The 26,315-nt window shown below is 53.3% G+C and overlaps 1 protein-coding gene across 1 annotated transcript; it reads left to right on the top strand.

Annotated features, from left to right (window-relative positions):
• The first annotated feature begins 406 nt into the window (after window positions 1-406).
• On the top strand, window positions 407-26,315 carry L3MBTL1 (L3MBTL histone methyl-lysine binding protein 1). The gene is made up of 22 exons (XM_066236273.1): window positions 407-592; window positions 4,628-4,773; window positions 4,945-5,171; window positions 5,587-5,728; window positions 6,021-6,183; window positions 6,324-6,459; window positions 7,322-7,406; window positions 7,884-7,972; window positions 8,798-8,902; window positions 9,803-9,938; window positions 10,269-10,360; window positions 12,004-12,155; window positions 12,575-12,651; window positions 13,238-13,323; window positions 13,509-13,619; window positions 14,110-14,224; window positions 15,107-15,206; window positions 15,378-15,575; window positions 15,666-15,715; window positions 18,613-18,770; window positions 19,125-19,187; window positions 23,616-26,315. The coding sequence occupies exons 2-22, from the start codon at window positions 4,638-4,640 to the stop codon at window positions 23,748-23,750; spliced, it is 2,556 nt and encodes an 851-aa protein (XP_066092370.1). The 5' UTR covers window positions 407-592; window positions 4,628-4,637; the 3' UTR covers window positions 23,751-26,315.

Genomic DNA, 26,315 nt, shown 5'->3' with positions numbered 1-26,315 from the left:
AGAATTATTCTTTTTATCCTGCACTGTCAGGTTCTTCTTCTTGATAGGCTCATTTTCATCAGCTATAAACATACTGTAACATTTCCTATTTTTAAAAGCAAACCAAAAAGCCTCTTCCTTGAGACCATATCACTCTCCAAATACCAAGCCCTATTTCCCCGCACTCCTTGAAAGGATTGTTAGACCCATCGTCTGTACTCACCTACAGGACCAATCCTTATCGTCAATCTCCCCAGTAGAACGTAGACTCTGTGGCTGAGGTGTCTCTTTTGCTCACTAGCAAATCTGTGTTGCCTAGACCAGTGCCGGCCCCATGGTTAGGTTCTCAATAAATATTGAACTAACCAAAGGTTTCTCTTTAGAACCCACTCTGATCAGGATTTTGTTGTCCACAGCTCTTCTGAAATGGCTCTGGTCAAGGTTTCTCCTTATTGCTAAAAGGGTCAGCCCTTAGCCCTCATCTGACTTGATCCCACCTTCCTGAAAAAAACGTCCTCCAGCAGCCTGGACTCTTCTGCATCGCGTCTCACCTCCTTGCAGACTCCTTCTGAGTCTTCTGCTAGATCTTCCACTTCCCAACCTATAAATCTTGGTGAGTTCCAAGGCTCCCACCTTTTTCTTTAGTCTCAGTGCTAAGGTTTTCAAGACCATCCGTTCATGACGGTTTTCACATTTCTATCTCCACCCTCAACTTCATATCTTATTTCTAGACTATAAGCTTCCTGAGAGCAGTTGGTCTCACTTGAGGCTGTGTTCCCAGAGCACCTAGCTGGCCCTCCACTGTGTGCTGAGGGAGAAAGGCAGCAGGCCAGGCCTCTCAGTCACTGCATTGATAGACCTGAGCTGTGATAGGTGTGAAACAGAATGCAGTTCTTTCAAGAATAAGCACAGTCACTCTTAATGACTGACAGTGTTTTGCATAAACAGATCGACTTTCTTGAGAAGAACTTAAATGGTACAAGTAGTAGTAGTGTGTCAGCTCTACAAAGCAAAATAATTAGAATTAAATTCAGGGAATTCTGTTTTATAATTATAAAAGGGGGAAACAAACCTTGGTTTGAATGTTGCCTTAATTAGCAGGTTACAGATCTCGCCTTTGCCTACCTGATTATGCAGTCTAGAATTGGAGTATGGGCTCTGGATTTTAGGGAGGAAAAGCTGGAAAATAAGTGAATGCAGAAGAATAGCAGGAGGGAGGGTGGGAGAGACAGCAGCCATTACAAGCTGATTTTGTAAGCAGGCAACTTACATGTTATTGGCCAGAAAATATCAAGCTCTCTGGAATTTCTGTTAAAAGGTAGTGGTTTGGCATTTGTTGAAGGCCTTCTGCTATCAAGATTTCACATATTTTTTCATTTAATCTTCACCAAAGCCAGTGGTAGTCAACCTGGTTCCTACCTCCCACTAGTGGGTGTTCCAGCTTTCATGGTGGGCGGTAGCAGAGCAACCAAAGTATAAATAAAAAGATAGTTTAACTATATAGTAAGTTGTTTTATACTTGCCAAACAGCGAAAATCCAACATAAAGTACTTGGTAAGTAATTATTATTATATGCTTTAACTTGCTGTAACTCTGCTTTATAAATTTTACAAAGTAAAGTTACTTCCCTACTTTTTTTTTTTTAAAGAATTTTTTTTTAATTTATTTATTTACAGGGACAGAGAGAGAGTCAGATAGAGGGATAGATAGGTAGAGACAGACAGGAACGGAGAGAGATGAGAAGCATCAATCATCAGTTATTCGTTGCGACACCGTAGTTGTTCATTGATTGCTTTCTCACATGTGCCTTGACCGCGGACCTTCAGCAGACTGAGCAACCCCCTGCTGGAGCCAGTGACCTTGGGTCCATGCTAGTGAGCTTTTTTGCTCAAGCCAGATGAGCCCGCACTCAAGCTGGCAACCCCTGGGTCCTTCCGCATCCCAGTCCGACGCTCTATCCACTGCGCCACCGCCTGGTCAGGCTACTTCCCTACTTTATAAATCACCATTACTGTGGAACTGGTGGGCAGTTAGAAAAAAAAAATTTTTTTTTTTTTCTTAAGCTGGAAACAGGGAGAGACAGTCAGACAGACTCCCGCATGCGCCCGACCGGGATCCACCCGGCACGCCCACCAGGGGGCGATGCTCTGCCCATCCTGGGTGTCGCCATGTTGCGACCAGAGCCACTCTAGTGCCTGAGGCAGAGGCCACAGAGCCATCCCCAGCGCTCGGGCCATCTTTGCTCCAATGGAGCCTTAGCTGCGGGAGGGGAAGAGAGAGACAGAGAGGAAAGCGCTGCGGAGGGGTGGAGAAGCAAATAGGCGCTCCTCCTGTGTGCCCTGGCCGGGAATAGAACCCGGGTCCTCTGCACGCTAGGCCGACGCTCTACCGCTGAGCCAACCGGCCAGGGCCGCAGTTAGAAAATTTTACTACTAACAAAGAGATACAAAAGTGGGCGGTATGTATAAAAAGGTTGACTACCCCTGACCAAAGCCCTTTAAGTAGACACCATTACTGGGTTCATTTTACGCATGAGGAAACTAAGCTTGGAGAGGGTAAGCTACTTACTCACTCTTAAGTAGTGAGCCTGAGATTCAAACTGTCTTAACTCTGTTTTAAGACTAGGCCCATATTCTTTCCTTTAACCTGTATGCTACGAGTCACTGTCCAGTACTGCTAACACCTAAAAGCAACCAAGTATCAACACAGTGCTTTTTATTAACAACAGTTGAAATTACTGAAATCCAACACAAATACTTGTTGAGCACTTCCTATGTGTCAGGCACCATTCTAAGGGCCAGGGATATGGAAGTGAACAGGACAGATAATGTCTTTGCCCTCATGGAACTTACATGTATGTGAGGAGGACTAATCAAACACAACTAAGTAAATGAAGATCATTATTGATTATAATAAAGGAAATAAACAGAGTAAGGAGATAAGAGGTAGTGAGAAGGGGTGAGGGTTGGGCTACTACTTTTTTTTTTTTTTTACATGGACAGAGAGAGAGTCAGAGAGAGGGATAGACAGGGACAGACAGACAGGAACAGAGAGATGAGAAGCATCAATCATCAGTTTTTTGCTGCGACACCTCAGTTGTTCATTGATTGCTTTCTCATATGTGCTTTGACCGTGGGGCTACAGCAGACCAAGTAACCCCCTGCTTGAGCCAGCAACCTTGGGTCTAAGCTGGTGAGCTTTGTTCAAACAAGATGAAACCACGCTCAAGCTGGCGACCTCGGGGTCTCGAACCTGGGTCCTCCGCATCCCAGTCCGACACTCTATCCATTGCACCACCACCTGGTCAGGCTGGGCTACTACTTTGAGAGTTTAAGGCCTGGAGGATGGGAAAAAGGCAGCCAAGCAGTGAGCTTGGGGAAAAGCATTGCAGGTAGAGGAACAGCAAGGGCAAAGGCTCTGAGGTGGGAATGTATATCAAGCAGTGAAAAGAAATCAGAGCCTATCACGGGTAGAGAACAGGGGAAGAGGGTGGAGGATGAGATCGGAGAGGAAAAGTGACTAGATTCTATAGGATAAAGCACTTCGATTTGGTTTAAGGGCAATGAAGAGCTGTGAAGAATTTTGGATAGGGATATTATGCGATCTGCATTTTGAAAGACTAAACTGTAGAGGGACGGGAGAGGAAGAAGGAGAAATGAGTTAGGAGGCAGTTTCTGAAGCCCGAGGAGAGTTGGTGGTGGTTGGGACTAGCGTGGCGGCAAGGGAGATGGAGAGAAATGGGCAGAGTTTGAAGTGTGTTTTGAAGCTAGAGCTGTTCAACAAACAATTAAAATACAAATAAAGTTGTCTTTCCAAGACAATAACTATGTCCACTGTGGCTATTTAAATTTAATTCAAATTAAATATGGTTAAAAATTCTATTTCTAAAGTCTAGCCACTTTTCAAGTGCTCAGTAACCACATGTGACTAGTGGCCGCTGTGTTGGAGATTTCCATCATCACAGAAAATTCTGCTGGACATTTTTCATAATTAGGAGTTAAGTAATGATATAAACTAAGTATATTTTTTATGTCACTAGGTCCCCCCCCCTCCCGTATTTACCTGTTCAACCACCTCTTTATTAAATGCCAGTACTGCCCTTGTGAAACCGTGCACTGCCAGGGTTCTCATACTCCACCTCTTTGCTATTAAGATGCGTGCATTTGTCCAACATGTTTGAGTGCCCACTGTGTTTGGGGAGGGCGTAGTGGATGGGGCCATAAAAGAACATGTTCAGGAAAGGTCACCTCCTGGGACCTGTGTGAGTGAAGAAGAACCCAGTGCTTGAGGGTTCTGATTCGAGTGGGGGGTTGAGATAGAGGGGAGTTTGGACTTGGTCTGGGACCTGTCATGAAGACAGCTGGTCAGACAGAACCTTGCCTGAGACATACTCCCCAGAGTCAGTTCTGTACGTCACAGTTTATAAAGCACCCTCACACAGGCCTATCTTACAAGACTGGGGGAAGTGCAGGACCTTGCCAGAGCCCTCACCTGGGTGACCTCTTTACAGCAAGGAGCCAGATTTGATGCTGGATTCCTAAGATACCTTACTTCCCTCGGGGCTCATGCTTTTCTCTAAGGTGAGCAGCTCATCTTCAAAGAAGCCCTCTCCCTCCCTGATCACCCTGGGGCTGTGTTCCTCATGTAGGCCTACCAGGATGGAGGGGCATGCTGAAATGGAGGTGTTGAGGACACTGAAGGGGCCCTCCACAGGGGAGGTCAGTGTGCACCTGGTGGCCAGAGACAGCCCAGGTTCCAGCCCTCACCTGCCCACTACTGCCTTCATTATTCCAGGTGGGTCAAGCCAGGGGTCTGGGGAGGAGGAGCATTCCCATACCTGCCCAAGCAAGTGTGGATCCTGGGCAGGAGATGATACTTTTCACCTGCCTACACACATGCATGGCAAGGTTGGGGCAGAGCCACCAGGTTCACCTGTGTGGTGTCTGTTCGTGTATCTGTTCACAGCCAGCTCTGCCACCCTCGGCCTGCCCAGCAGTTCCCTGGATGTGTCTTGCTTTCCGCGGGAGCCGATCCATGTGGGTGCTCCGCAGCGAGTGACCGGCAGCGTCCCTGTCACGGCCACCGTTTTGCCGCAGTTAAGCGCGGGGCCGGTGGCCAGCTCCAGCGCCAGCACCATGCGGCTTCTGGAGTGGACAGAGGCCGAGGCCCCGCCTTCTGGGAGCGGCCTGCGGGTCAGTGTCTCTGGGGATTGGCAGGGCCCCTGCCAGTCGCAGCTGCGGGGTGGGGCCTGTGGGCCCGGAGGCGGGGCCTGCAGCGGAAAGTGGGGGAAGCTGGCCGAGACGTACGATTCAGTGGGTGGGGCTTTGAGTGAGGGACTCTGGGGACGTGGTTTGGAGTGAGGGACTCTGAGCTCGAGGCTCGTGAGGAATGGATTCTGGGGGCGTGGCTTGAAGAAGGGCGCCCAGGGACGGAGCTTGCAGGTGGTTGAGGGCGTGGCTTGGGGTGGCGTACCCGCACCCGAGAGCCGAGTTGGGTGGGCGACGGAGAGTGTGGCTTGAGTAAAACAGTGGCAGAGGGGCCCTGCCGACTGGAGGTGGTCAAGGGCCCATATTGGAGTTGCGATCCTGAGACCCTCCCGCGCTTCAGTTCCGAATAAGCGAATACGCGCCACTGAACATGGTGGGAGCCGAGCAGCCCCCGAGCCCCGAACTGCGGCGGGAAGGCGTGGCCGAGTACCAAGCTGGCGAGGCCCCGGCGGGAGGTGGCGATGCGGGCACTCAACAGCCGGGTAGGAGCCCCAGGCCCCGAGCTGGGCCCCTGCGCGGGTGGAGCGAGCGAGGCCTGAGCTCCCCGAGGAGCCACGGTCGGGGGCGAGGCCCAAGTTCCTGCAGGTGCGCCCAGAGGTTGGCCCTAAGGTAGAGAGAGAACGCTGTTTGGAGTGAGTGGGTGGGGGGGCTGAGGAGCCCGAGGAGCTGGAACCAAGGTGGAGACTGAACCTCCGGGACGTGGGCTCCCAGTGTGAGGAGCCTACGTATGGCTGGAAGGAGGTAGACAGCCTGAGGCCCCTTTGGTCCCCATAGCGGACCTCCCCCAGGACCCGCCAGAAGATCCCCCGCAGGACCCCCCAGAGGATGATGGCACCTGTCAGTGCCAGGCGTGTGAGCCTCAGCAAGGCTCTGGTCCGGATCCTGGTCCAGATCCTGGTTCCTCCAGCGATGGCCGCCCCCAGCTATTCCATGAGCGGTAAGGGGCAGGGCTTACTTACCCCTATACTTTCTCTGCTTTGAGGCCCCAAAGCCTCATTTCTGTCTATGGCTTAGGAGAGGGGCTGGGAGGTGCCTGGTGGGTCGGTGGTTCTTTCCTTCAGGCTGCTCCTCCCTCAGGTCCGTTATCGTGGAGAATTCTTCAGGCCAGAACTCCTCCTGCACCGAGGCTTCTGAGCTCCTCAAACCCGTGAAGAAGAGGAAGCGCAGGGAGTACCAGAGCCCATCAGAAGAGGAGTCGGAGCCAGAGCCCATGGTAGGAAGAGGACAGTGGGAGGGAGGGGGGAGCTAGAAGCTGTCCCTCAATTCCCACTATCCTGTCCGTCAATCCAGGTCACGGGGCTGGGCCAGAGAAGACACTTTAATGACTCACTTGTCATCTTCTAGCAGGCGTCCCCAAACTACGGCCCGCGGGCCACAATGCGGCCCCCTGAGGCCATTTATCCAGCCCCCACTGCACTTCTGGAAGGGGTACCTCTTTCATTGGTGGTCAGTGAGAGGACCACTGTATTTGGCAGCCCTCCAATGGTCTGAGGGACAGTGAACTGGCCCCCTGTGTAAAGTTTGGAGACCCCTGTTAGGGTCTCATCCTGAGTCAGGTCCTGCACCTGGCTGGAGAGGAGTGAATATATCTGCTTTTCAGGGGCTCCCGTCTCAGTCTAGGGTTGGGGCTAAAGCACATTCACAGGCACCAGCACCCAAAATGACTGTGTGGAGAGATGGAAAGTTCCATCGCCGGAGCCCAGTCACCAGGCCAGAGGCCAGGGAGCACGGGGCTCTGGTCACAGAGAAGCTGGAAGAAACAGAGCATGCCAGTTCCAGTGGGAAGAAAGTCAGCACAGGGCAGGTGTTTGTGCCCTGTGTCCCCACCTGGGAATGGGGGGCATTGTCAGGTTGAGTAGCAGGAGGGGGGGACTGTATGCTTTTGTGACTCTGTGCCCAAGTTGTAGGGTGCTGTCTGCTCTAGCTATGTTCCTGCCAGTGGCCTCACAGAAATTCCACCTGGTTGGAGTAAAACACCACGTGGTCAGAGAGCCAGGCAGGTGCCAGGAATGGCAACTGGGGCTTCTCCCAACCCCATGAGGATAGGAAGCTGGGACTAGGCTTGCCTTCCACAGGAGAAGCAAGAAGAAGAGAAGGATCCAGAGGGACAGCCCACAGCAAGCACCCCAGAATGTGAGGAGTGGAGCAGCAGCCAGCCTGGTATGGTGGCCCGTGTATTTATAATCATGTGACGTGTGTGTACGCATTTGGAGGTATGAGGCCGGGAGTGTAGGTTACCGTTGTGATCATGTGTGGTACATATATGGATGAGCATGAGTTAGTGTCTGTGCGAGAGAGTGACAGCAAAACAATGTTTATGGTTTGAGTATTAGTATATGAGTGTTCTTTGTCGGGAGTTATATCATGTGTTTGTTTATTCTCTATCCAGTCGTACAGGCCTCACTGCCAGGCTCAGTACCCAGAGACTTGACAATCACATGGTATCGCTTCCCTTGGGTGGTGTGAGCAACTCTGTACTCATCGCTGGTCTGACCTTGCTCTTCTAGCCCCCACTCTGACCCTTTGGTTCCTCAGGAGAAATGGAACGAAGTTTAGTCATAGTCCGCTCCGGCCCTCAGGCCTTCTCCATTACCGTCTCTACTCTTCCCTGTCAGTCTGTCTGTCTCCTGTCCACAGCGTCAGGGGAGAAGAAGGAAGGCTGGTCATGGGAGTCCTACCTTGAGGAACAGAGAGCCACCACAGCCCCGGTCAGCCTCTTCCAGGACGTGAGTGGGACCATGTCTGCCTAGGAAGTGCTCTATTCCCCATCGAGGGACTCACTTCCCAACTCAGGCCTTCTGGTGTTTTCTGTGTTTGACATCCCTTAAAGCAGTGGTCCCCAACCCCCAGGCCACGGACTGGTACCGGTCTGTGGGCCATTTGGTACCGGTCTGCAGAGAAAGAATAAATAACTTACATTATTTCTGTTTTATTTATATTTAAGTCTGAACGATGTTTTATTTTTAAAAAATGACCAGATTCCCTCTGTTACATCTGTCTAAGACTCACTCTTGACGCTTGTCTCGGTCACGTGATACATTTATCCGTCCCACCCTAAAGGCCGGTCCGTGAAAATATTTTCTGACATTAAACCGGTCCGTGGCCCAAAAAAGATTGGGGACCACTGCCTTAAAGGACTGTCAGAGTGGAGAGGGGAGAGACTGGTTAGGGGCCCAGAGTAGAAAAGAGCCCACCATTAAGGATGTCCAGGGTGGGAAGAAATGAGGGGATGGAACCTAGGCTCCCCCATCACTGAGCCCACAGACTTTTGAATTCTGATACTGTCTACTCAATTCTGTGTGTTGATCTTTCAATGACTTGGGTGAGAGGGAGCCCTTAAGTCCAGCTCTGATTCAGTGAATATATTTCAAGGAACCTGGAAGCTATTCTGTCTACCTCTGCATCCCTGCACCAAAAAAAACCCCCAAATAAGTTATCCCTTTGGTAGTACCAGGTGGGTGAGGCCTAAAGGCAGCTCCTTCACCCCAAGCCCACTAGGCAAGGATAAGACTGGATGGAAGCTGGGTCCCCTCCAATCTGTGCGTTGACAGTACCAGGCAGCCACTCATAACAAGAATGGCTTCAGACTGGGCATGAAGTTGGAAGGCATCGACCCTCAGCACCCATCCACGTACTTCATCCTCACCGTGGCCGAGGTGAGCTGGGCTCGCACCGCCGTTCTGACGGGGTCACTGAGGGGAGACTGACCGAGCCTGCTGGGGGCGCGGAGGGCTTGGACTCAGAGGAGGGAGACACTGCCCTGCCCCCGGAAAGCACCCAGTCTAGAGGGGGGTTCGGGTGGAACACACACAACACAGATAAAGTGTGAGGGTGGTGGTGATACTGGACGGGTGTGTGCTCCGATGCTGGAGTAACTCGAGGAGACCCCGAGGGCAGGGGTGTTGGCATGAGTCCAGCAAGGTCCTGGTCCTCTGGGAGCTCACAGTTGTGTGGGAATCGGCCAGATAAACATATGAGCGACATACCACAGCTGTGGGACGGACGTGAGCAGAAAGGCACTGCAGGGACAGGAGAAGCTGCACAGGGAAAGGGCCCCCTTTGCTGAGCCCTGAGAGTTGAGTTTTGAATGACTAGGGTGCCTCAGGCAGAAGCAGCAAAGTCAGGAAAGGTGCTGGGGCCTGGAACAGGCCGCGTGTTCACAGAGCTGCCTTCAACTCCATGAGCCCAGAGCAGGGTGTGCGAGTGTGGAGCAGGGAGAGCAGGCGGCAGAAGGAAAGGTCACCGGGGTGCCAAGCAAGCCCGAGCCCTGGTCGGTGCCCATGGGGGTCTGCCTAGGTCGTAAAGGGCAGGAGGGTGCCATAGAACGTGCCTGTCTTGAACCCGGAACTCAGGCTCACGAGTACATGAACTTCTCTCATTGTTGGATGGGAGAGTGTGGGACAAAGTTCAGGGTGGGGAAAACCTGGGAGGGAAGGGAGGTGGGGGGCCTGCCAGCATTAGAGCCCCGAGACCACCAGGCTGACGGGGAGAGGTGAGGGAAAGGGAATGGGTGTCTGCTGGGGTCGGAGTCCCTGTGATTCCTCTCATGGGGCCAGGTGTGTGGCTACCGTCTACGTCTGCACTTTGATGGGTATTCCGAGTGCCATGACTTCTGGGTCAATGCCAACTCCCCTGACATCCACCCCGCTGGCTGGGTCGAGAAGACTGGGCACAAGCTGCAGCCCCCCAAAGGTAAGGCCTAGCTGGATGGCCACAGCGAAGCAGCGGCCCTCCGACCCATCCCGTCTTTCCTGTGGCCCCCCTCCGTTCCTCGTTACATTGCCAGCCTCTCTTCATCACCTCCTGCTGTGACTTGCCCCCCCCCCGGGGCTTCTGCTTTGCCCTCCCCCTTTGGGCGTCCACCCAGGTTGTGTCCTGCTTCAGCAAGGGGCCCCTGGGCAGGTTCTCGAGGGTTGTGGGTCCTCAGGCCTGCCCGGTTCCGCTGCCTCAGTGTGGGGTGCCCTCCCCGTGGCCCAGCCTCTGTCTGCACGGCGCTCTGTTCGTCCCCCCCGAGGGGCCTAGGTTACAAGGAGGAGGAGTTCAGCTGGAGTCAGTACCTGCGCAGCACGAGAGCTCAGGCTGCCCCCAAGCACCTGTTTGTGAGCCAGAGCCACGTGAGTGCCCCTGAGCCAGAGTGGACGCCTGCCCGGGGGCCAGTCACCGCGGCTGGCCCAGAGTGTCTGACGCGCCAGAGGAGAGCTGGTCTGCCCGGGCTCTCAGCTCTGTTCTGGTCTCCTACCAACTGGGAGGGGCACGCCCCAGGCTCTCCCCCAGGTTCTGCCACAGAACCTCTCATCGTCGCGTCCCCTCAGGGGCCCTGGCACACCGTCTCAGCCTGGGTTCTGAGATGGCGCTGTTCTTGACTCGCTTCTTGTTTTGATGTGCTCTGTAGTTCTGTTTGTTTTGTTTTGTTTGTTTTTATTGATTGATTTTAGAGAGAGGAAGGGAGAGAGAGAGAGAGAGAGAGAGAGAGAGAGAGAGAGAGAGAAAGAGAAAGAGAAGCATTCATTTGTTGTTGACTTAGTTGTGCATTTACTGGTCGCTTCCCATATGTGTCCTGCCCCGGGATGGAACCCGCAGCCTTGGTGTTTTGGAACAACATTCTAGCCGGCTGAGCTAACTGGCCAGGACTTGCTCTGTAGGTCTTTTTATTTATTTATTTATTTATTTTTTTTTTTTTTTTTACAGAGACAGAGAGAGAGTCAGAGAGAGGGATAGATAGGGACAGACAGACAGGAACGGAGAGAGATGAGAAGCATCAATCATCAGTTTTTTTTTCACTGTGGCACTTTAGTTGTTCATTGATCACTCTCTCATATGTGCTTTGACCGTGGGGCTACAGCAGACCGAGTAACCCCCTGCTCAAGCCAGCAACCCTGGGTCCAAGCTGTTGAACTTTTTGCTCAAACCACATGAGCCCGTGCTCAAGCTGGCGACCTCGGGGTCTTGAACCTGGGTCCTCCGCATCCCGGTCCAACACTCTATCCACTGCGCCACTGCCTGGTCAGGCTCTGTAGTTCTTGATGTGAGGTCTAAGCCTTTATCCTAGAAGCTGCTTTTCTCTTCCTTTTGCCCTACATCAAGGTTCTCCCATTTAGTCCCAATAACTCACCCCTCATTTTTTCTCTGTTTGAGGTAGCTGCAGCTTTACCCAGCAGTGAAAATATCCCCTAATCCCAAGCAAAAAGTCTGAGAGATATAGGGAGCCCCCATTAAAAATACCACCATGTCAAAAGTTCCGGGGTCTCCTGGGCCAGGGACCCTGCCATGCTATTCAGGCAGTTACTCCCCACCCCCAGTCCACCCCAAAGGCCATACTTGCAGGTTCCCAAGTGACTGATGGGGTTCTACCCACTATTGTGACAAGAGATGCAGACTTTTAAGTCAAACTGTTTAAATCCTGGTCCCACCATCGACTAGCATTGTTGTCCTGGGCGAGTTATTTAACTTATAAAGGAGGGATGACGATGGCTGTCGTGCAGGGGAAGAGAGGCTGTGCTCAGCCTGGCACACGCTTTGCGTGGGTGAACGCTTAGCCTCCTGCCAGTCACATGTTCTGCGTAGTGAGGCTTCCTCTGGGTGCACTTTGGAGGCCAGTCATTCCTGAGTGCTCCCAGCTGGGGATTAACATTCTGTTTACTCTCCCCCTTACCCCCAGCATGACTCCTAGGGAACCCTCTCTTTCCCTGGCCAGCGGGCTCCAGGCTAGCACTAGCCTGCCTGGCTTGGCCGTGCCAGCCCCTCTTCTTGCCCCCAGAGTCCCCCACCCCTGGGCTTCCAGGTGGGCATGAAGCTGGAGGCTGTGGACCGCATGAACCCCTCCCTCGTCTGTGTGGCCAGCGTGACCGACGTGGTGGACGGCCGCTTCCTGGTGCACTTCGACAACTGGGATGATACTTACGACTACTGGTAGTGGGAGGGCCCAGACTTGTCTGGGGGGGGGGATGGGGGGGAATGGTGGGGGATGGGAGGCAAGACTTGGGCCATATGGCCCCCGCCCAGCCCTGGCATTCATATTTGTTCAGGGAGATAATTGACTGTCCAATGGATTTGATCTGTATTGTAAGAAACACAATGCAGTAAGTATTAGATGTGTCACCTAAAAATACCAAGGTCAAGGTGAGCGGACCTGTGATTCGTGATTTGCTCTTAGATATGATGGTGGTGTTAGAGCTTTTAGTTAGAGCCACGGTTTTCTGCCTGTCTCGTCAGCCGTCTAGCTCTCACTGAGTGGACCTGGGGTGAGCCCTGATGCCGTGCTGTTGCAGGACAGCAAGCTCGGGGCCTCCGGGTTTCACTTGGGACACTGACGCCTTCTCGGGTTTCAGGTGTGATCCCAGCAGCCCCTACATCCACCCGGTGGGCTGGTGCCAGAAGCAAGGAAAGCCCCTCACACCTCCACAAGGTGACCCACAGACCGGGCCACGCCCTTCCCAGGCCTGGCCCCACACTGCTCTCCCTGGTCCCATGCCAGTACCTTATTAGCTGGGTCTCTAGGGCCAGGGTGAGGGGACAGAGGGCCCTGGAGCCTCAGCTTTGGTGCCTGGGAGTTGAGAGCCCGTTAATTCTAGGAGAGTCCTGCCAGACCCTGACTGTGAGGGTTTAAGGGAAGAAAGTTAGATGTCCCCCGCCTTGCAAGTACGGGTGCAGAAGCCCGAAGGGAAGAAGTGTTCCCTTCCGGTTCTGCGGTTCTGCATATTACACGGGCCCACGTCCAGCAGAGGTTCAGATGGGGCTGGGCTGGAGCTGGAGCAGCAGCGTAGTGAAGGGGGTGGGAGGCAGGGGTCCCAGCAGCCCTGTAAACTGTGAGGTGGCGAGGTGCTTGCCAGCACCCCGTGGCCTCGGGAGCCCCTTTCCAGGAGCTGGCCGTGGTGATGCGGGGGGAGACTGTCCTCTGTGGGCCTCTGTCTCTTCCATGCTCCTGGTCCTCCTTGGGGGGGACTCTCGCAGCACACCTGGGGCCTGGACATTGCTCTCATCCTTTCCTCCAGACTACCCAGACCCTGACAGCTTCTGCTGGGAGAAATATCTGGAAGAAACTGGGGCCTCTGCTGTGCCCACCTGGGCCTTCAAGGTGGTAAGTTGGCTCTCCCTGTCCCCAGAGCTGAGCTCAGGAAGGCGTCGAGTCCTTGGCCAGCTAGGATGGGGCCCGGACCCTCCCTTGGCAGGCCCCAGTTTTCCAAGCCCAGCATTGGGACTCCCTTCTCGGAGCCTCCGCACTGCTGGATGGGGCCTGGGCCTGAAAGCTGCTGTCCCCTGCAGCAGCCTCCACACAGCTTTCTGGTCAACATGAAGCTGGAGGCCGTGGACCGCAGGAGCCCCTCCCTGATCCGTGTGGCCAGCGTGGAGGATGTGGAGGACCATCGGATAAAGGTGGCTCTGGGACCCTTGGGCTGGGGAAGTGAACAGGCCGATTGGGCAAGAATTCTATAGATTAATTAGAGGTCAAGAGCATGCCATGAGCCAGACATAAGGGAGGCTGCGTGCTGTGGTGAAGAGAGCTCTAAACTGGAGGCTGAAGATCTTGAGTCTCATTCTGGCCTCATCGGTGACTTACCTTTGTGGGCTTGAGCAAGTCATTTCCCCTCTCTGAGCCTTAACATTCTGTCCATAAAATGAGCCTAACAGCCCTAGTCCTAGGCAAGGATTGGTGGGAGACGCCCATAACTTAATGAGCGAAGCCCTTGGGAAACGTGGCAGCCAAGACAGATTCTTGTGGGATCGGCCCCTTGGTTCTTCCAATCCAGTATCTTGCTTCTGGCAGGCCCCGGGGATGGGGAGAGCCTCCTGGGGCCTGCAGGACCTCCCGGCTTAGCTGAGCTCTACGAGGAACACCTGACCTCCAAGGGCCTTGCCTCCCCAGCTCCATTTTGATGGCTGGAGTCACGCCTACGACTTCTGGATCGATGCTGACCACCCGGACATCCACCCCGCTGGCTGGTGCTCCAAGACAGGGCATCCCCTGCAGCCTCCTCTTCGTGGGTACCCCAGGGCACTCTGAGCCTCTCCTACTGATGTCCAGCCCCGTCCCACCCCAAGCTCTCCGCGCCCCCGCTCCGATAGCATGGCTGGTCTGACACAGGGCTCTGGTGGCCACAGCGAGCTCTGAGACCCCGTCCTCCCTGGCCCAGGGGCTTCTGCTATTCCAACCAGTGTCTCTGGCTTCCCCAGTTGTAGGTTTGGGGTACTGAGGTATGAAGGGGGGACTCAACTTGGGAGCATGCGCATAGGAGGTAGTTAATCATCAGGGAGCTCTCTCAGCATCTGGCAGAGTCCTGCAGGGTGTGCCTGGCGTCTGCTAAGGAAACGCTCACTCTGTTATGTAAAATCTTGGTCCCCACAGGCAGGGGTTACAGGTCAGATCATTGGACTGTTTAGTCCCAGTTCTCACCCTCAGGATTCCCCCACACACACCTTATTTCCCTGCTGCTGCCACATCTGTCTCCCTTGGGGTGTTGATCCTTCTCGATTGCTCTCCAGACATGGGCAGAGCCTAAAATAATGTCACCAGAGTCTGCGGGATGAAACAGGGAAACGAGAATAACATGAATGTGCCTCTGTGGCTCCTAAGGTACAGCTGTGCCCACAGCTGCTCTGCATTGATCCTCCCCGGAGGAGACAGAAGGCATGGCCTGCAGGTTTCACCCAAGCAGAAGAGAACCAAGCCCCTCAGTCCCCACAGAGGGATAGATACCCCGCAGCCGGAAGCGCTGTCACAGCCTAGCTTGGGGCTTCTGTACCCGGGAACTAGTTCCCAGTGCTGACCTTCCCCATGGAAACTGCTTCTTCCCTGCTCTCCATTCGCCTGACTCCCACCCTACCCTGGGACCCAGGGCTGACTCTTCTTCCTGCTCCTCCAGGACCCAGAGAGCCCAGCTCTGCCTCCCCTGGGGACTGTCCCCCTCTCAGCTATCGGAGCCCGCCGCACACTAGGACCTCCAAGTACAGCTTCCACCACCGGTGAGGGAAGGGCTCCTGCTAAGAGACATTGCTCAGAGAGGGCCTGTTTTATACCTCTCTGTGTGTGGCCAATCAGGGTTCACTAAAGACCCTCTTAGAATGGAGCCAGGCTTGGAAAGGACTCATGGGAACAAGCAGATTCAGCCCAACTTGTGCCTTCTTCTTCCTCAGGAAGTGCCCCACTCCTGGTTGTGACGGGTCTGGCCATGTCACCGGCAAGTTCACAGCCCACCATTGCCTCTCGGGCTGCCCGCTGGCTGAGAGGAACCAGAGCCGGCTCAAGGCGGAGCTGTCCGACACGGAGGCCTCGGCCCGTAAGAGGAACCTCTCGGGCTTCTCCCTAAGAAAGAAGCCTCGCCATCATGGCCGGTGCGGAGGGCAAGGGTGCAGGGCCGCGTGTCCTCTTGGGCCAGGCCAGGCACTGAGTCCCTGCCATGGACCTGGTCCCTCTCTCTCCAGGATTGGGCGCCCTCCAAAGTATCGGAAGATTCCACAGGAAGATTTCCAGAGTAAGTCCAGCGTGGTTTACTCCCTCGTTCTCCACAACATGGTTACAGTTGGCAGACTGGGGGCCCAGAGAAGGAGAAGCTGGTAGGAAGGTTGTAGCTCTTCCTTTGAGACACGTGGGGGAGCATAGAGCAGTGGCCAGAGTATAGGATGGGGCCTTGAATGACCACAAGTCCCAGTCCCATTTCACCCATGGCCTTGCTGGGAGTCTGTGGTCCTCCACTGTGAGGTCAGATGATGTCCCCGGCTCTGTTCTTAAGTCTAGGCTCCCTGGAAGGGAAGCCATGGCTGCCACTGTCTAGCTGCGTTACGGCGAGCAAGTCACTTAACATCTCTGAGCCTCGGTTTCCTCATTTGAAAACACGAAGAGCTGCCTTTCAGGTGTCAACTACTAGGGCTGACTGAGCGCCCGCTGTAGGCCAAGCACTGTACCAGGTGCTTTCCATACACTGGCGCTGACGCTCACAGCATCCTGTGTTGAGGATGTCGCTCTCTGCTTCTGAGAGAAGAGAAACGGAGGCGCAGAGGGAGGAGTCATTTGTCTGATGTCATTCACCTTGTAAGGAACAGAGCTGGGATTCAAACTCGGGTCTGACTTCTTCTGCTGCGTGCCGCTGATATAATAGACATAAGGCCCCTAACCTGAATGTCCGTTCACTTCCCAACCCTGAATGTCTTGGCTTGGCTGTCCTATAACCAAGTACCACAGTGGCTTAAACCAGTGATTTTCAACCTTTTTTGAGCCGCAACACATTTTTTACATTTACAAAATCCTGGGGCACACCACCTACCAAAATGACACTCTAACACAGTACATATTATACATATAGTTAATAATATAGTTTCTAAATGTATTTATACTCACACCTGACCATGTCTCACAGCACACTGGTTGAAAAACACTGGCTTAAACAACGGAATTTTATTTTCTCACACTTCTGGAAGCCGAAAGTCCAAGATCAAAGTATGGAGGGCTTGGTTCCTCCTGAGGGCTCTCCCCTGGGCTTGCAGGGGTCTGCCTTGTCACTGTGCCCTCACAGCGTCCTGCATCTCTGCCTTTGCGTGCGCTGCCCTGGTCTCTGTGTCCAAACGTCTCTTATAAGAGTACCAGTCAGAGTGGATTAGACCCCACCCTAATGACTTACTTAACTGCATCACCTCTTTAAAGACCCTTTTCCCAATTATTGTCACATTCTGAGGTACTAGGGCCTAGGGTTTGAACATGAACTTGAGGGGACACAGTGCTGCCCATTGCATGCTCCCAGGGGAGGGACAAGGTGACTGGCCCTCCACTGCGTGATAAATTCATCTCACATCTTTGGCCGGTAGCCCAGCAGGGACTCTGGGGGTCTTGCCCCAGTTGAACTGAGTGTACACCAGTTTAAGGCAAGAATAGACCATGAAGAATCGCCCGGTTCATAGCACAGTTCCTGGACCCACGCTATCCAAGTGCTTCAGGAATAGTCTCTGTAACCTGGGCAGTACCTGAATGAAGTCAGACTGCCTTTTACCGGCTGTGACACCTTGATCAGGCGATGCCACCTCTCTGAACCTCAGCTTTTTCACCTGGAAAATGCTGATAATCATCGTGCCCATCTTAAAAGGTGGTGGGCGGCTTACATGAGATAGTCGTGTCAAGTTCTTAGTAACATGCTGCAATGATTGTTAGTCCTGATCTCTTGTCTGACTCCCGCCTGGTGGTCTGTACTGTGCACTAAACGATGCCTGCAGCCTCAGGCTGCGTGCGGAGGGGCCTGGCCTGCCTTCCTCCAGGCCCTCGGAGTGAGGGCTTTGAGGAACGGGGCTGCAGTGCGTACCTCTTCTGCCCCCTTGTGGAATACCTGCTTGGCTTCCATTGCAAGGGCACTTTCTGACCAGCAGAGGGCGTATGCCTACTGTGTTCATTCCAGAAATTTCCTGAGTGCTAGGGAAGTTAAATTAAGTCTTCCGAGAGACTGAGGCTATGGCCCAGAGACAACCTTCAGGGACAGAGCAGGGGACAGAGGTCTGCAGGGCTCCCTTGTTCTACCAGCTGGCTCTCTCACGGAGGGGACACTGGCTACTCTGGGTGTTAAAGATTTTATTTATTGATTTAACAGAGTGGTGGGGAACGAGCAGTATCAACTCATAGTTGTGTCACTTTTGTTGTTCCTTGATTGCTTGTCATAAGTGTCTTGACCGGGCAAGCCCAGGGTTTCAAACCAGCGGCCTCAGCGTTCCAGGCCAGTGCTCTATCCACTGCTCCACCACAGGCCAGGCCACTCTGGGCTTTGTTCTGCTCACAGAGGGGTCACTGTGGAGACTTCTCACACATCTGTGGGTAGACTCCTCAGTGTGGGCTCCAGATTTTCTGGGCCATGCCTGCCCCCTGAGCATCAGCCTTTGGAAGAACAAGAGGAAACCACAGAGATGTCCTTGCCCAACCTGTTCATTTACAGGTTGGGAAACTGAGGCCCATGTTTGTGACTTGCCCAGGATTAAAGAGCAAGTTAGTAAGGGCCCCAAAGGGCTTAGGGACGGGAGGACACACAGAACGGACTCCCAAGGTCGGGGCTGCACTTGCCTGGATGTTGGAACCGGTTAGATGCAAAGTATCTAGAAAGTGGTGTCGGGATTCTGCAACAGCTTCAAGAAAACATCCCTGCAGGGCCCGGTGGTGCGGCCTCAGAGGGACAGGGTAGGGTCATTCCAAACAGCCGACCCGAGAGGCTGTGACGTGAGGGACCCACTTTACCGGAAGGAGCAAGCCCCGGATGAGGACTCAGATCTGGACCACCCTCCCGGCTCTGCAAGGCCATCACAAGGGGGCCATGGTCCTTCCGAGGGGCAGGGGATGAGTGGGATTTGGGGCCAGCTTAGCCCTCGGCATCGGCCTGCCAGCCTCTGCTCTGCTTTCTAGCACTAACGACCGATGTCATCCACCAGTCCCTCTTCATGTCAGCCCTGTCGGCCCACCCTGACCGCTCACTCTCAGTGTGCTGGGAACAGCACTGCAAGCTCCTGCCAGGGGTGGCGGGCATCTCGGCCTCGACAGTTGCCAAGTGGACCACTGACGAGGTGAGGAGTGCGGCCCCCCCCGCCCCGCTTTTCCCTCTCACCGTGACGCCCTGGTTCAAAAGAGACCCTGCTCATCTCCCGAGTCCACAGTCCCTCCTAGCTGTTCAGAGGCCTATCCTGGTGGACGGGAGGGGCAGGCTGCTGGTCCAGGGGCGTCCAGCAGGAGAGGCAGGCTGGGCCTCGGAGCAGGGGCCTCACCTCACACACCCAGCAGCAGAGACACAAGGATCCTCTTAGGCCGATAAGAAAAAGCAGTGTCACAGCCCTGCCGGTGCCAAGGCCATATAAGCCCACCCCTCCCCTGTACTCCCGAGCCCCCGTCTCCCTGGCAACACATCTTCTTTGATTTCCAAGGTCTTCGGCTTCGTTCAGACTCTGACAGGTTGTGAGGACCAAGCAAGACTCTTCAAAGATGAGGTAAGTAAAGTGCAAGTGCTGAGTGGGGACAGAGAAAGGAAGCGGGTGTCCTTACCCGTGCTGCCCTCAGACAGGGAAGGCCCTCTGTTGTCATGCCTGGGGGCGAGTAGTCATAGTGACCACATCTCTGGGAAAAGTCTGGTATGGCCCGTGGCCCAGCTTGGGAACTCTCTGTATTCAGACATCTTCAAGAAGCATCCTGGAGACCATTTCCATTCACACCTCTGCTCTCTGCCCAGTCTTTCCAAACTCACCTTCACCAGCGACAGTCTGTAAATTAAAGCGTATTTTGAATGGCACGGGTATTGCCCTTTACTGCCAGAGTCCTAACATACGCTCAAAATCAAGACCTACAAGCTCCCCAGAGATACGAAGCGGTGAGTTGTAGATAAAAGAATGCTAGCTTTGCAGACAGTTGGGTTTGAATCCCAGCTCTGCCGATTTGAGCTTTTTACTGTCCCTGAGCCTGCATCTTCTTATGTATAAAATAAGTATCATTAAAATAAAATAATTATATTATAAAATAATTATGAGATAAAATCATTATAGTGATGCCTACCTTTCAAGGCCATTGTGAGCATTGGAAATGATGAATGGGTCATTGTATCAGAATGTCTAGTATAATTATGCCACTAGTACATATACTACTTTATATTACATTACTATCGAGTAATATCTGTTATTCTATATTGAGTAATATATAAGGCATATCACTATACCAGAATAACTGATACAGCAGGGGTTGGATCAGTGGTTGTTCTGATTTTAATGTGTAGCTTTCCTTAAATGAAGGACTTTATCATGTCTCCCCTAATTTGTAGAGTTTGAAACTGTAAGGGACCTTTGAGTTTGTTTAGGTCTTCCTTCCAAAGAATACACACATCTCCCCTTCACCCAGGAAGGGGAGTCTCTGCTCCCCACAGGAGCCCCTCCGGTGGATGCCCAGGAGAAAGGAATCTGGCTCTTTCCCTGGAAGACGCTTTGACTAGGTCGACCAGTCAGTTTCCTCATCAGATCCTTGTTTGGTGGGACTTCGTAGCTCCTCCCCATTCAGGGTGCTTTCCTTCAGGTCTGCGATCTTACGGAACTGTGTGTTTTACAGAGCCGCACCTGTGTTTCAGACGCCCCCGACCCACACAGCACCTGGGCTGCGGCTCCTAGAAATGGTGCTGGGTTTTGTTTTTAAAGAGACTTTCTTACTCTAGAGCAGTTTCGGTTTCACAGCAAGACTGAGAGGAAGGTGCTGAGCCCCTTGCCCCACACATGCACGGCCTGACCCTCGATCGACACCACTCAGTGGAGCGGGGCGTGTGTTGAACTGACACCCAGATGCTCTCAAACGGAGGTCAGATGTGCATGCGGAGACATGCACCCCTCTTAACAGCATAGTTCCGTGAGCTTTGTGAAATGTATACGCTCTGAACCCAATACTTCAGTCAAGATAGGAAACGTTTCCATTCCAGAAAGTTCTTTCTCGGCCCCTTTCAGCCATCCCCAACCCCCTAGGCAACCGCTGTTCTAATTTCGAGCACCAGTTTCGTTGTGCCTGACCTTGAACTCCATATAGATGGAACCATACAGCACAGACTCTTTCGTCTGTCTCTTTCCACGCAGTGTAATGTTTTTAAAGTTCATTGATGCTCTTGTGTAAATGAGTAGTTTGTTCATTTTCATTGCTGAGTCATGCTCAACTTTATGAATATCTCGTGGTTAATGGGAATTTTTTCCCCTCAATTTGAACCCTAAATTTTTATGAGCAAAACTTAAGGTTTACCCAAGTTTTACCATCGCCACATCACACTAGTTTGGGGTTTATGAAAGTCTCCAAGTGCCTTTTATATCAATTATTCATTTTAATCTAGCCAGATTTTCCAATGTGTTCCTTGTACCACTGGTTTTTAAAGTTAATCTAATGTAAGACTTTCATTTCTCCCTATTACATGCTATCCTGTTGGTTTCACAGTCTTATTGTTTTAAGTCTCAACTCTGTCATCTCTGATATTAATATACCTTTCCAACTTCATATAAGTTGTGCATTTGATAACTAAGCTTTCTACTTTTTAAGTCACATCTTCACCCCATGTGTTATTGAGACAGAGCAGAACCATGTGGCATCCATGAGAGACCTTCCCTTAGGTGACAACAGATTCAAAATGAATGCTCTTTTTATTTTATTTTTGGGACAGTGACAGAGAGAGAGGGACAGAGAGGGACAGACAGACAGGAACAGAGAGGGATGAGAGGCATCAATCATCAGTTTTTCGTTGCGACACCTTTGTTGTTCATTGACTGCTTTCTCATGTGCCTTGATGGGGGAGGGTGGTGGGGGATACTGCAGAGCGGGTGACCCCTTGCTCAAGCCAGTGACCTTTGGGCTCAAGCCAGCGACCATGGGGTCATGTCTATGATCCCACGCTTAAGTCATCGAGCCCGCGCTCAAGCCAGCAACCTCAGAGTTTTGAACCTGGGTCCTCTGGGTCCCAGTCTGACTATCCATTGCGCCACCACCTGGTCAGGCCAAAATGAACGTCTTTGAGTAGTTGTTCAGCCAGCTGCTGGGCCACCCAGAAGTGTGATCCTCTAGTCTAGCCCATACTGGGCTTTGCCTTGTCCTCCTGTTGGGAGAAGGGCTACCTCTCCCAGGAACATCTGCTGCATGTCCCCGTTCAGCATGTCCTGTGATACAAAAAAAGCAATGGCCAGAGTGTGCTGGCGGACCCACAGCATCCGATGGAGTCTCAGTGTAGCCCTTTGTGGGGCTGAGGCTTGCCTTCTCCAAGGTCTGGTCCACGTCATCAGTCTCCCCAGGGAGTGGGTTCTCTCTGGCTGTCAGGGCATTTAGGACGCTGGTCAGGATGCTCTCCAGCCGGAACACAGCTGAGTTAGTAGAGGGATGTTTCGTGAGTGAGGAATTAGAGCAAAGGTCTTATGGGCAGCGTGTCCAGCCTGTTGGCACTCATAGTCCTCAGGAAAGCTTGCCCAGTCCTCTCACAGTCATCTTTATTGCAGGCCTGAATCTGTTAAAATGACTCAGCCAGTGATTATTGATGTCTGCTCCGTGCCTGGCCCTGTGTAAGATGAGAAGGATGCAGAGGGAAAGAGAAGAGGCCCCTGCTCTTAAGGCCCCCCACGTAGCAGGGAGATAGAGTTGTAAACTGCTGCTCTGGCAGCATGCGGTAAGGGCTCCGGGGGGGGGGGGGTGCCAGGTGTAAGGGGTGCTCAGAGGGGGGACAGGGCAGAGAAGGCCGACAGACCCTGCTGACCGTGCAGCCGGACAAACTCTGGCAACTTCCTGTTCCCTGAATGGCCCTTTTTCTTGGGTTCCCATGGGCCACGCCTTTCTGTGGTGATAGCGTAGAAGTCTCATCATGCTTTGACAGTGCTGGTTAGATTTTAGCTTGGCCTCTGTTAAACATTCCACATGTGGCTCTTTAAGGATCTTTCCAGGCGACTTCAACTTGGGAAATCCCCTAGCCCTAGTCACAGCTCTCGGGCTAGGGTGGGCTATTGCACTTGGCTCATTTAATTTATTTTTCTGTTAAATTCCTCTGCCTTCAAGGTCAAATATGACCTTTAATGGCGTTATGGCTCAAAGCTCCCCATATATGTATATATACACACATCAGCACACAAACAACATCTTGTATGTTCTTGAATAATCCTGTTGTCTCCTGACATAGTCCCAAACTGCTAGGCTACAAACTCCAGTCTTTGCTTTGAAGAACCTAGAATCAGCCTCAGCAGTTGCAGTGGTGGGAAATCTCTGAGTGATGGGCAGGAGCCACTGAGAAAACTCCAGCAGAATGTGCCCCTCTGGATTCGCCTCACTGCTTCCTTGTGGTGTCCTTTAACTTATTCCAACATCCCCCGTATTTCCTATAAGTGGAAGTTAGATCCAAAGGCCTGGTTAGAGTCAGATTAAATCTCAGTGTGTCTCTCGTAGCTCACAGGTCGTACTGTGATGTGTTGACCAGAATGCCCTCGTGTCTGTTAGCAGCACTAAGGTTGGCCAGAGGGTTCGTGTGGGGAGAGCAACAGCAGGGGTTTTGAAGCCATTGTCAGTGAGGATTCAGAAAACATTATGCAGATACACACTGAAGTCCAGACCAGTCAGCAGGAAGAAAGTGTGTGTGTGTGAGCATGCGTGTGTGTGAGTGTGTGCATGAGTGTGTGTGTGAACATGAAACCAGTGGATATCTTTCCTTCTCTGTCCCGATTGCTGTCTTCCTTTTTTCCTTTCTCCTTCCCTTCTCCTTTTTCCTTTTCCTCCTTCTTTCCCTCTCCCTCCTCCTTTCCTTCCTCCCACGTATCCTTTACTCCAATTTCCTCCTCCCCTCCCGCCTCCCCATGCATATGCCCACCTTCCTTCACTCCCCCCATGGCCCTCTCCACCTTCTCCGCTTTCCACCTCCCTCCCCCAACCCTCAGATGATTGACGGCGAGGCCTTCCTTTTGCTGACACAGGCAGACATTGTGAAGATCATGAGCGTCAAGCTGGGCCCAGCCTTGAAGATCTATAACGCCATTCTCATGTTCAAAAACGCCGATGACACCTTAAAGTGACGGGCTCGGGGCTGGGCCCCCCTCCAGCCCCAGCCGGGCCTCCTTCTGCACCTGACGCTTCCTGACTTGGGTTCCTCAGGTCCCACCTGTGCCCCACCACCCTCTGTATCTGACCAGGAGCGGTCCCTCTTCTCTCTGGGGCTGCTTCCTACCAGGCCCGGGGGAGCAGAGGAGCCCTGGGGAAGACAGAGTCCTGGCCCCCGAGTCCTGGAGCTCGTCTGCCGCCAGGCACCAGAGAGGGTGTGGGGGGGCTAGGGGAGCATCACTGATGGAGTAGACTGGGGTGCCTTCCTATGGCAGCCCTACATCTCTGGCCAACTTGTTCTTAGCGCCAGAGGTTCTTCTTGTTAGCAGTAGAAACATTCTGGGGGAACGGGAGGCCTCTGGCACCTCTATGCTTTGCTTTCCTTGTCTCCTTCCCTGCTACCAAGATGTGACCCTGCCACAAACATATTTACTCAAAAGGACACCTCCTCCCTCTGTCTCTTGGTTTTGCTGCCCTCATTCTGCTGCCTGCTTTCCTGGGCAGCACCCCCTGCTGGGGCCCAGCCAGACCCTACTGGTTCTTCCCTTTAGGTGGTGGGCCTCAGACACGTGTCCCATAGGATGCAATGGGAGTCTCTGGCTGCCTTTCTCCCTTTACCCAGAAGTGAGGGAGGGATTCTGAGCCAAGATGCCTTCTTAAACATGCCCGCTTCTGGACCAGTTGGCATTTTTAGTGTCCCACGCCAAGTCCTGTTCCCTTCAGAGTGGGCGGTTAGAGCGTTTACCTCTGCGGCAGAGGGTACGCTTCCCCTATGCGCCCCATGCGCACTTACTGCGTCGGGTGTCGGGGGCAGGCAAGCCCGGCTGGCTAGCTAGCCAAGGCCAGCCCAAGACTACATCAGACAGTCTCGGGTCTCTGGTCTGAGGGGCAGCAGCCCCAGCAGGCACGTGGCTGCCAAAGCTGGGCATAGCATCCCTCTCTGCAGCCATGGGTCTCAGCCAAGGTGCCCATGGTGGCCGTGGGGGGAGCACAGCTGCCAGGCCTCCTGTCCAGGGATGGTACCACTGTCTAGTGTGCACACCTTACAGCATCACGTTGACCTGAGTTTTACAGAGACGACTTGAAGCTGGGAGCTGGGAAAGTGAACTCTGTTTGTGAGCTCTCTGTGTCCCTTAAGCCTTTCCTGCCGCCCTCCCTCAGTGTGGCACTGCCAAGCGGGGTCCTGCTGGGACTCAGGGACTGTGACCTTTCTGTTCAGGCAGGGGCCCCGCCTCCCCTGAGCCACTGCCAAACCTGCCTGCAGCTGGGAGCGGGCCCCAGACGGAGGTGAGGAGCAGCTGCCAGCCGCTGCAGCCCTCGGTGCTGATACGGGTCTGCAGGGTGTGGAGCCGGGGGGCCCTCCGGACCCCCTCTGTCAGTCACGTGATGCGGATGTGCGTGTGCTTGTGTGGAGGACACTCAGAAGTGTTTGACGGCGCTGATGTGAGGCTCAGCGTTGGGAAAATGTCAAGGGCTATCCCTGTTGAACTAGGAAGATTTATCTTTCCCGTAGAGGAGGGAAACCCGAAGTTCAATTGATTTCCTGCCCCAGCCCAGCAGGGGGCCCTCTCTCACAAGGGACCAGACAGCGTTGCCAAGGCAACCATTCACACACCCCCCCCAGCCGAACTCCCACTGGGCTTGAGCTGTTCTTTCCCTTCCAGCCCTTAGAGGCAGCTCTGAGCATGACCTGCAGAGAGGAAAGTGGGCAGGCCCCATCTCCGGCTGAGGGTTGGGTTTATAGAGGTGGCACTGGTGTTCTCGCTGGCCAAGAGTAACACCGAGCATGTCTGAGCCTCTCCATCTTGGTTGCTTGGGTGGTGGCTAAACTCACCAGTCCTGGGCTCCGTCTCCTCACTGAGACTGAGGAGACATGCTCGCTGGCCTTGTGCTGTGAGAAGGAAGTGAGGACACACAGCTGAGCGGGCCGGGACGGCTGTGCCATGTGGATTTACCAACCATGCTCTCAATGCCTGCCTACCAGCAAGGTAGGGCCCAGGGCCTCGGAGAAAAGGGCCCCCAGGCCTCTAAACGTTGAGATCTCAGCACTCTCCACGGCGTCAAACTCTGGCAAGAAACCAAATCATAAAAAAGAGGCAAGAAATCTGCCTCTGTCCACCCGCTGCCCCTTCACCCCCATCCTGTCCCCAAATGAGATCATCACACCTTGACCTGGGAGGGAGTTGGCGCCAGTGCCCGGTGCCATGTGACCTGTGCCCAGCTCTGCAGCAGCAGGCACCGCTTACCCTTTGGCCCCGGCAGCCTCGCCCCGCTCTGGCCCGGCCAGTGAGGACCTCGCTGAGATTTCTGAGGCAGAGCGAATGATCCCAGAGTCTGAAAGTGAAGCCTGTTTGCACTTTCCATTCATATGCACTTTGTGCAGTTAGGCTTTTTGTACTTGGTGTGTGTGTGCACACACGCGTGTGTTCTTTCAGAGAATCTTCTGGTTTAAGATAAAGTGGCTCTTGACTCTCGAGGGAGAAAAGATACAAACAAAATGTGGTGTGCTTTGTCAGTGTATTGAGACAACATGAATAAAC

The sequence above is a fragment of the Saccopteryx bilineata genome, chromosome 6 (genome assembly GCF_036850765.1).
Source record: "Saccopteryx bilineata isolate mSacBil1 chromosome 6, mSacBil1_pri_phased_curated, whole genome shotgun sequence".
Taxonomy (NCBI): Eukaryota; Metazoa; Chordata; class Mammalia; order Chiroptera; family Emballonuridae; genus Saccopteryx; species Saccopteryx bilineata.
This window is presented reverse-complemented; position numbering and strand designations above follow the sequence as displayed.